We start from the raw sequence: 9,911 nt of genomic DNA, 5'->3' as shown, positions 1-9,911 counted from the left end.
CCCTCCGGGAGCCACCAGGCAGGAAGCTAGCCAGCTGGAAGACTGGCACTCCCCGCCCGTGGCTCCCTGTGCGCCGGAAGCCCTCCTTCCGGGGAACTACGAGGCCGGGAGTGAGCCGCTGGTCTGCAGACTGGCGCTCCCCGCCCGAGGCTCCCCGTGCGCTGGGGGCCTTCCCTCCGGGAGCCTATGAGGCAGGAAGCTAGCCAGCCGGAAGACTGGCACTCCCCGCCCATGGCTCCCTGTGCGCCGGATGCCCTCCTTCCAGGGTCCTACGAGGCCGGGAGTGAGCCGCCAGTCTGAAGACTGGCGCTCCCTGCCCGAGGCTCCCTCTGCACTGGGGGCCTTCCCTCCGGGAGCCTATGAGGCAGGAAGTTAGCCAGCCGGAAGACCGGCGCTCCCCACCCGTGGCTCCCTGTGCCCTGGAAGCCCTCCTTCCGAGGAACTACGAGGCCGGGAGTGAGCTGCCGGTCCAAAGACCGGCGCTCCCCACCTGACGCTCCCCGTGCACTGGGGGCCCTCTGTATTATACTTATTGATTTGTATATGCTGAGCCATCCCTGCATCCTTGGGACTAACCCCACTTAGTCATGGGATATAATCTCCTCGATGGTTTACTGCATTCTGTTTGCCAGTATCTTATTGAGGATTTTCATATCTATATTCATTAAGAAAATCAGCCTGTAGTTTTTAAATTACTTCTTCAATTTCATTGACTGATATGTTTGTTTTATATAGTTGGGTGCACTGGTATTTAAAATTTTTATATTTTCTTGATTTAGCTTTGGTAATTCATATATGTCTAGGAATCTGTCCATTTATTCTGAGTTTTCCATCTTATTAGAGTACAGGTTCTCAAAGTAGGTATTGATAATCTTCTAGATTTCTGCAGGATCTGTTGTGATTTCACCCTTTTCATTCCTATTGCATGGATTTAAGGCTTGTCTTTACTTTTTTTTTGATAAGTTCGGCTAAAGGTTTTTCTATTTTATTTAATCTTTCCAAGAACCAATGCTTCAATTTGTTGATTCTTTGTGTTATTTTCCTAGTCTCAACTGCATTAATTTCTGCTCTGATCTTTATAGTTTTTTCCCTTGTATACACTTTGGGTCTAACTTACTGTTCCTTTTCTAGAAGCTTGATGCTCAAAATTAGATTATTTATTTGAGCTCACTCTGTTTTTCTAATGTGGGAGTTCACTGCTATAAATTTCCTTCGTTGGACTGCTTTCTTTTTTTTTTTTTTTTGGTTTTTCTCCGGTACCGGGAACCGAACTCACGACCTTGCGCTTGTCAGGCACCCACAGTCTGCAGCTTTTGCCGCTGAGCTAAATCCCCAGCCCCTGGACTGCTTTCATTGCATCCCATAAGTTCTAGTATGTTGTACTGGCCTTATCATTTTGTTGAAGAAACTATCTAATTTCCTCTTTAATTTCATCTGTGACCCTTTGCTTGTTCAGGGGGCTGTTATTGGATGTGAGGGTGATCCAGCTGGGTAGCTAGGCGTGTGACCTCTTCCTCCTTCACTGCTCCATGTGCATCCCTCCCACAGCTGCATGCTTGGTTGAAGAGCATGACCACCTCTGAAAGAAGAGGACTAATTTCTCAGTAAAGAGTATATGAGTAGCTGTACTCTCCTGCAAGAACCTCCAAACAAGCTCTGAGAAGGGCGTTGTTAATTTCCATGTTTTAATGGGGTTTTTTTGCCATTAATTTCCAATTTCATTGCACTATGATCTGATAATATGCGTGGGATAATGTTAGTTCTTTTGCATTTACTTAAGCATGTGCTGTGAGCTAGTATGTGTCTATTTTGGAGAAAGTCCCATGTATTATGTTGTTGTGTGGTAGAACACTATAGATATCCACTAAGTCCATTTGTTTAAAGATTTGGTCCAGTTCTTATTTTTTTTTTTTTATCTAGTTGATCTATTTGTGACAGTGGGGTGTTAAGGTTCTTCATTACAGTTCTGTTAGTGCTTATCTGGTTTTTCCTGTGCATTAATGTTTGGTTTATATAGTTGGGTGCACTGGTATTTGTTGCATATATATTTATGATTGTTTTGTCTTCCTCTTGGATTGTAATGTAGTGACCTTCTTTGTCTCTTCTAATCAGTCTTGGCTTGAACTCCACTTTGTCTGTACATAGAATAGCTACCCCTGCTTTTTTCTGGGTTCCTGTCACATGGGGAGCATTGTTTTCCACTCTTTAATTTTCAGTCTGTGAATTTCTTTTTGAGTTAATGTGTTTCTTATATGCAGCATATTGTCAGATCTTGTTTCTTGATCCATTCTGCTGGTCTGTTTCTTCTGATTGGTGAATTGAGACTATTTATTTTAATGGTTAAAACTGGTATGTAGTGACTGCTGACTGATACATATTGTTATTTTTCTGTTGTTGGTTCCCTTCTTACCCCCACCTTTGTTTAATTGTTTGCCTGGCCTGGTGGATTCATTCTACTGGCGCTTGTGGAATTGTCTTTTTCTGAAACATTTTAGAGTGCTGGTTTGGTGGTCATGGATATTTTCAGGTGTTCTTTATCATGGAAGTATCTTATTTCTCCATCAATATTAAAAGATAATTTTGCAGGGTACATCGATCTGAGTTGGAGGTGTTTCTTGGTTTTCCTTTTTTCTTTTTGGGGGAGAGGGTTTGAAATACTTCACTCCAAGCTCTCTTTGACTTAAGGATTTGTGTTGAGAAGTCTGCTGTGGGTCTGATGAGTTTTCCTGTATAGATGTTTTGTTTCTTTTCTGTAACAGCTTTTAATATTCTGTTCTTATGTTGAATTTCTGGAATCTTGACTAGTATATGCCTTGGAATAGTTTTTTTCTGATAATGCTAATTCGATGTCTGTATGCCTACTTATCTGTATGTCAGATTCTTTTTCTGTGTTTGGGAAGTTTTCTGTCATTACTTCTATGAACAGGTTTATTTTTTTTTCTAATGTCCTTTGTGCTATCATCTGATTTTTCATTGATTCAGATTAATCTTGTTCTTCTTCTTTACATCATCTAGCAGCTGTTGGATTTTTTGTGGTCCCTTGCTGTTTTTAAGAAGTCTTTCATTTGATTATTGCTAACTGCTAACAAGTCTTCTAGATCTGATGTTCTATCTTAACATTGGTTGATTCTGCTGCATAAACTTCCAGTATGTGGAATTTTTAATCTTCTGGATATCTGTTTGAATCTGTTTTATGAAATGCAGTTCTTTCCTGTGTTGGGCATTCATGGTTCCATCACTCTTTTTTTTGGTACTGGGAATTGAACTCAGCACCTTGTGCTTGCCAGGCAGGCACTTCTGCTGCTGAGCTATATCCCTGGCCTCCATCACTCTTCTAAGCTCCTCTATTGTTTTTTTTTAATCTGTAGCTACTCTAGATTCAGTAACCATATGCTTCATTATGGTCATCATCTCTTTAGCTGTCTGTGTAATTATTTATTTGTTTTTATCTAGAGTCTCATTGATCTGCTTTGTTATTTCTGCTGCTACCATTTCAGAAAGTTCAGTTGGATGGATTTTGATTTCTTCCATCCCAATGTCTCCTGGATTTGCCTTGGGTGAGCTAGAGGTCTGGGGTTACATCTTCCTTCCGTGTTTTCTCATTTTCTATTTTTTTTGGTACTGGGAATCAAACTCAGGACCTTGCACTTGCCAGGCAGGCGCTTGTGCCTCTGAGCTACATCCCTGACCCTCATTTTCTATTTTTAAAATTTGTTTTCTACTTTGATGCTTATAAATTGCTTATGGTACATACCTTTATTACTAGTATCAACACCTTTTCAGGAAATGGCTACTTTTCAGAGATGTCTTCTGGGCATAGCTGTCTTTTGGCTCTTAAGTCTGTCTCAAGATCCTACCTCTTCAATTTATTAGGGATGAAAGGTTGCTGCCTGTTTGGCCCAGCACTCAGTTCTTTGGTACTGAACTATGGTATTGTTTATGACCTCCAGACAGTTTCAGTATTGGCATACAAGGAAGAACTGATCACAACAACCATGTCACCTTGGACAAAGTAGTACAATCAGTAATAAAAGTAGCATCAAGCACAGTCTAGAAAATGACAAACTATGATAGCTATTAATTTGCCACCATAGATACCAGATTTATAGTTATATAACAAAACCTAAAATAAATCAAAATTATATACAGTAAATATCCACTTAGTAGAGTTATTTTACCCTCGGGGAGAAAATTTAAAAGAAATGAGGAAAAAATAGAGAAATAAAGGAAGAGAAAGAAATTAGGGGAAACTGATGAAGACAGGGAAAGAAAGAAGGAAAAACAAAAATAGGAACAAAAACTGAAAACAACATTCATAGTCACAAAGAACAAACAATCAAAAAAACAAAAAAAGCAACGAACAGAAAGAGAGACTGCTCTGTGACTTCAAGCCTGTGGTTATCTTCTGGGGTCTACAGTTTTGTGGTAGTGTCCAGTCCAAGGTGTGTCTTTGCTGTCAGTGGCAGACAAAGAAGGCAGACAGAGCCCAGAGCTGGGCTGGGTGATCCTAGCAAGCCTGCAATAGGATTAGGGTGGGCTGCCAATTCTGGTGCATTCAACTCCCTCTGGTTGTGGGGTTTGGGCCCGAGTCGTTCAGCCCATAACACTCAGGGTGTCTCTTGCCAGCCTGACCTCAGCTCCCTGACCCTGGATGTCTACTGTTGTTGTCCTTTACCCAGTCACTACACTTTCAGCACTGGGAGCCCTGAGATGAACCCAACCCATGGGTCCTCCAAGTTGCTGATTCAGTTGGCCCCTTCCTAAAATGGTGTCTGGCTAAGTACCCTCTCCAGGGAGCAAGGCAGTTGCTTGGACTGTTTTTTTTTTATTTTTTTTTTTCGTTTTGGTACCGGGAATCGAACTCAGGACCTTGCGTTTGCCAGGCAGGTGCTGTACCGCTGAGCTACATCCCTGGCTCTCACCAGCTGTTGCAGTGCACAGCATCCCTTGGTCTGGCCCACTGGTACGTCTCCCCCTGGAGGCCTCTGGAGTCACCTACCTGCACTGTGTCTCTGTAGGTTCTATCTTCCTCTTTCACACTGGGAGCCGGGAGCTGGGAGCCGGGAGGCAGGGAGACAGTGGTTTTTCACCTCCTTTTTCCGTGTTGTAGTCTGTCTCTCTGCTTTCCCTGTGGGCTCCAATATTCCCTTCAGATCTTCCCTGGGTCCCAGGGATCTACCTTCTTCCTCTCCTTCCCCAAGTTGTTGTTTTGTAATGGCGATCTATCCTCTAAAATGTTTCAATGTATAATAAATCCATTATTGTTGACCGTAGATACAAAAATATTTCCAGATGGCAGTTTTCCCACAACTTTTTTTTCTGGTGTTGGAGATTGAACCCAGGCCTTTTCAGTGAGCTATGTCCCCAGCTCTTTTTTTTTTCTTAATTTTGGTATAGGTCTTACTAAGTCATGGAGTTGCCTAGGCTGGATTTGAATTTGAGTCTTCCTGCCTCGGCCTCTCAGAGTGCTGGGATTACAGGCACGCACCACTAGATCCAGCTTTTTACAACTTTTAATATTAGGTCATGTTTGGATCCATTCAAAAGACTGGTTTAAATTGCGTATCATTTAAAGTGTATTTAGTTTTTTTGACAATTAAAATAATATCCCTCCCTATATAAATACTGCAGTTAGTTTAAATTATATGAAATATATAATTATTTAAAAAGCTTGGCACTAGAGCTTGGTAGCACGCCATGTTTCAGGCAGCCTAAAGAAGCAGTGAGCGCGAGGGGCTGCTTGCTGGATGGTCATCCCCTCCCGTGCACCCATGCTGTGCCCCCGAAAGGCTCTCATCTGCAGAGAAGGGCACTGCCCAAGAGGCTGAGAGTCAGGAGTGATGCCGTGACCAGCTAGCGCTCCTCACCCGTGGCTGTCGCCAGGGTGTCAAGTTAGCCTCAGGAGCCACAGCAGCTTGCTGCCCTGGCAGCTGTTTCCTGGAGTCACTTCTTGTGTTAGTCACTTTTCTCAGGGTTGGTACGAAATACTGACACAATGTAACGAAGGAGAGGTTTCTTCGGACTCATGGTTTCAGTCCATGGGCAGCTGACTTCAAGGCAAGAACATCACGGTGAAAGGGTGTGTGTCGTGGAGCAAAGCGAGTCCCTGCATGATGGCCAGGAAATAGAGCACAGGGCATCTCCAGGAAGGACCAGATATCGTCCCCAAGACCAGGCCTGGAGATAAACAGACACCCCAGAGGTGTGCTTTATTAATCCGCTAGATGGCCCTCAGGCCCAGCAGGTTGACAGTAAGGTTTAGGGATCATGCTTTTCGTATCTTATTCCATTTTCATGATGAAATGTTGAACAAAGCGTGGTGGTACATGACAGTAATCCCTGCACTCTGGGAGTCTGAAACAGCAGACTCAGAAGTTTGACCAACCTGGGCAGTCTAGTGACTTACTGAGACCCTGTCTTAAAATGAAAAAAATCAAAAGGGCTGGGGTTGTAGTTCAGTGCAAAGGCCCTGGGTTCAAGCCCCAGTATCATCTGAAAAGAAAAAACAGTATATCTGGATAGCAACCCCTTCTCCCCTCACCCCCTCCCCACTCCCTTTGGTATCTCTTTCCTTTTGTACTTACTCTCAGGCAACTCTGGAAGGAGAACGGGGCCTGCTGGGAAGCCCCCTGGGGCAAGTTTAGGAAATTCAAAGGCATCTCTAGCTGAGGTATGGCATCATGGTTTTAGTTCCAGGTCAGCCAGGAGAGCGGGGCACAGCCTCAGTGATAAGCAAACACCTTTGTGCCAGACTGCTCAGCAATTTGAGTGATTTTTCATGCACCTTGTTCTCTGTCTTGTTTTGAGTTGTCAAAGAAAATCTTACTGAGCCTGCTGAATGTATTGATTTTATTTTAAAGTTCATGATAATCATTTGATTTGCATTTCATTGGGTAAGGACTTAATGTAATAGTTTTCCTGGATGAAGTAAAAAATGGACCAACTTGAATAGTGATATTTAATATTCATTCATTTATGTTAATATTAAGTCATTTTTTTTTTTTTCGTCTGCAAAGACTTTTGGAAGATGTAGCTTTCAAATTGTGTTGGAGGCCTTGAAGAATGCACTTGTTAACAACACCCCTCCGGTTCCCGGGGTAGCCCTGCTGTACTGTGGAGAACAGCTCTTCTCCCTAATGCGACAGAGCAGAAAGCCTTACCCTGGTGCCCTGTTGTGCCCGGTTACTGTGTCACTGCCATCACATAGCAGGGGCAAAGCAAAGTCGTATGGTAGGCCAGCAGTTACTGTATCTCCAGACTGACCGAGTCAGGGATAAGCCTGCCAATGCCCTCCTGCCAGAGTCTGCACCACTCTGGCTATGGAGGAGTCAGATGCTGGGCGGGGAGAGCTGCGCGTGCCGCCGTGGACGCTCTCCTTGCAGAGCTTCCCTGTGGAATGTTCAGCTTGCAAACGCAAGGTTCCAAACAAGTACCGTGATACCTTGGGGTCAAACTCACTTCGTTCCAAATTCGTGTTCGAACACCAAAAAGCTCAATTTTCCCATAAGCAATAATGAAAAACCAAATAATTGGTTTTGGTTCCCAAAAATTACACTTACAAGTTCATTTTTCCAGGACTTTAACAAATTTCACAGTGATTTCTTTCTTTAACTCTACTGCGGTTCTCAGAGTTTTCCCCTTAGCTGTACTGCTGGTATCACTAACTTTCTTTGGAGCCATGACTACAATATTTTACACAAATAAAATGCCAAAAAGTAAGCACAATGACGAACGTGTTAGCGCACTAACACAGGCCCTATGTATGTGGAGTGGGAGGGAGCGGCGCTTAGCCTGAAGCGGCCGCCTTTGTGTCTGAGTGAGACCCAACACCTGACTCACTCTCAGCCCTATAGGTTTTTCAAGTTGGATTGTTGGTTCCACTATTGAGCAAAGTTACAAACACCTAGCCTGGCCCTGAACGCATGGCGATCTCCCTGCCTCAGCCTCTTGAATGCTGGGGTTATAGGTGTGCGCCGCCACACTGAGCTAAACTATATCTTTATTGTGCAATTTTCTCGAGACTAATACCGTGTATGCCAACTTCCACTGCCTGTCACTACATTGCCGTCTTTCTCAGGACAGCTCGCTTTACCATTCCTACCTAGCCTGGCCTCTTCACCAGTCGTGCTTTGTTACCTTTTCAGCAGGATCCACTTCCTCATCCTTGTTATGATCAAAGAGCTTGAGTCTTGCTAGCAGCCTACTACTGAACAGAGAGTGGTTTTCCCCTCGGTTAACCAAGAGCTTCCAATACCTCAGCAGCTGGCTACTCAGTTTAAAAAATTTCAAAGACTGTCTTAGTGTTTCTGACTAATACAGCTGACCCACTTTTGTCTGGCTTTGGAAAATTGCTTTAAACAGATTGTCTACATTAACTGTTCACTAAGTAGCAACATGCAAGTCGAGGGAGTCTCATAAAGCCTACTGCATCTGAAGAAAGACTGAAGTGCAGATGGCTTCTGCACACGTGCCTTATGGGACAGGAGCTGCTTGCTTGTATTAATGGAGCTGCCCTGCTTGTGTCCCTGCCAGGTAATGATGACTCGGAGATAGACATCCAGGAGGACGATGAATCCGACAGTGAGCTGGAGGAGAGACAGCTCTCGAAGCCGCGGACAGCCATGGAGGTGCTCATGCAAGGTAGCATAGCTCCCGCGCCTGGTGCTCCGAACCCTGTGACCCTTGGCAGTGTGGTGTCCAGGTCCACAGCAGATTGCCAGTGCCACCGGGAGCACTTCCTGCCCGTTTATCCTGCCCCGTTGTTTATCAGGACCAGGTTCTTTAACTGCTCAGTGGTCACTGTTGCCTCTCGCACCCTTCCCTGGGGTCCTGAGATGAGCCAGTTCATAGCTGTGGCCGGCGTTTCTCACAGAGGCCACAGGAACGCACTGCCTCTGCCCCCGAGCTGTGTTCTCCCTGTCTGCATTGCTCTCCCTGCAGTTGCATGTCTGAGGGCCTAGGAATTCATGCATGGAGAAGGGATCGTGAGCACCTCGGCCTTTAAAAGCGGTCTTTTGATGGCTTCCTTCTCAGTGCAAAAGATCCAAGCAGCAGAATTTGTGGCACAAATGTGTGTGCACCCCTGGGGTTGTCCTCGTGTCCCACTCTAGAGGGGTCATGGTAATAGCCAGCAGCCGTGCCCTTGCAGCTTGCCTTTCTATGCACGCACGGCTACACATACACATATAGACACACACAAGCAAACACAGGCACGTGTGATTGGGAAACACAGTGAGCGTGTAACTTTCCTAAGGATGTAGTAGTGTAAAAGACACATTGCCATTAGTCTCCCTCAGAGCACTTCTCTTGCTTTGAGCACACTTACCCCATCGTTCGCGCCACTTTCTGAAGCAGTTCCAGAGGTTCTCTTTCCTGAATGTCTTTATTTTTTTTATTTTTTTATTTTTTTGGTTTTTCTCCGGTACCGGGAACCGAACTCATGACCTTGCACTTGCCAGGCAGGCGCTTTTGCTGCTCAGCTAAATCCCCAGCCCCCTGAATGTCTTTAGTTGTGCCGACACGCCTGCCTCATTGTCTTAAACTGATTATATTGTGGGAAAGAGTCAGAAGGCACACAGTGCCAGAGCCGGTGAATAAGGCGGGTGTGAGGGCACACCGTAGTGTTTCTATGAGGCTGCTTTTCTGTGGGTGGCCCTCGCCACAGCAGTCGCTGTTCTTTTATCACAGCTCATGACACAAAAGCAGACTCTCAGAACTGCTTCAGAACATGGCAAGAATGATGGGATAAGTGTGTTGGAAGCAAGGAGAGGTACCCTGAGGGGGATTAATAGCGGTATGTTTCTTTTTTTTTTTTTTGTCTTTTTGAGACAGGGTGTCACTATGCAGTTCAGGTTGGCCTTGAGCTCACTTTGTAGCCAGCCTGGGCTCGAACTCGTAACAGTCCTCCTGCC

The 9,911-nt window shown here is 44.8% G+C and overlaps 1 protein-coding gene across 5 annotated transcripts in view; it reads left to right on the top strand.

Moving 5' to 3' along the window:
* Cluap1 (clusterin associated protein 1) overlaps positions 1-9,911 on the top strand; it is a 46,131-nt gene that overhangs the window by 30,921 nt on the left and 5,299 nt on the right. For all 5 annotated transcript variants that reach the window (XM_005391337.2, XM_005391336.2, XM_005391339.2 and 2 more), the window contains exon 10: positions 8,533-8,640. In XM_005391337.2, the coding sequence (XP_005391394.1) occupies positions 8,533-8,640 (108 nt within the window). The remainder of the gene's footprint in view (positions 1-8,532; positions 8,641-9,911) is intronic.

This window comes from Chinchilla lanigera, unplaced genomic scaffold (genome assembly GCF_000276665.1).
Source record: "Chinchilla lanigera isolate Chin_1 unplaced genomic scaffold, ChiLan1.0 scaffold00041, whole genome shotgun sequence".
Lineage (NCBI taxonomy): Eukaryota > Metazoa > Chordata > Mammalia > Rodentia > Chinchillidae > Chinchilla > Chinchilla lanigera.
The sequence above is the reverse complement of the archived record's forward strand: the minus strand, read 5'-3'. Positions and strand labels throughout refer to the sequence as shown.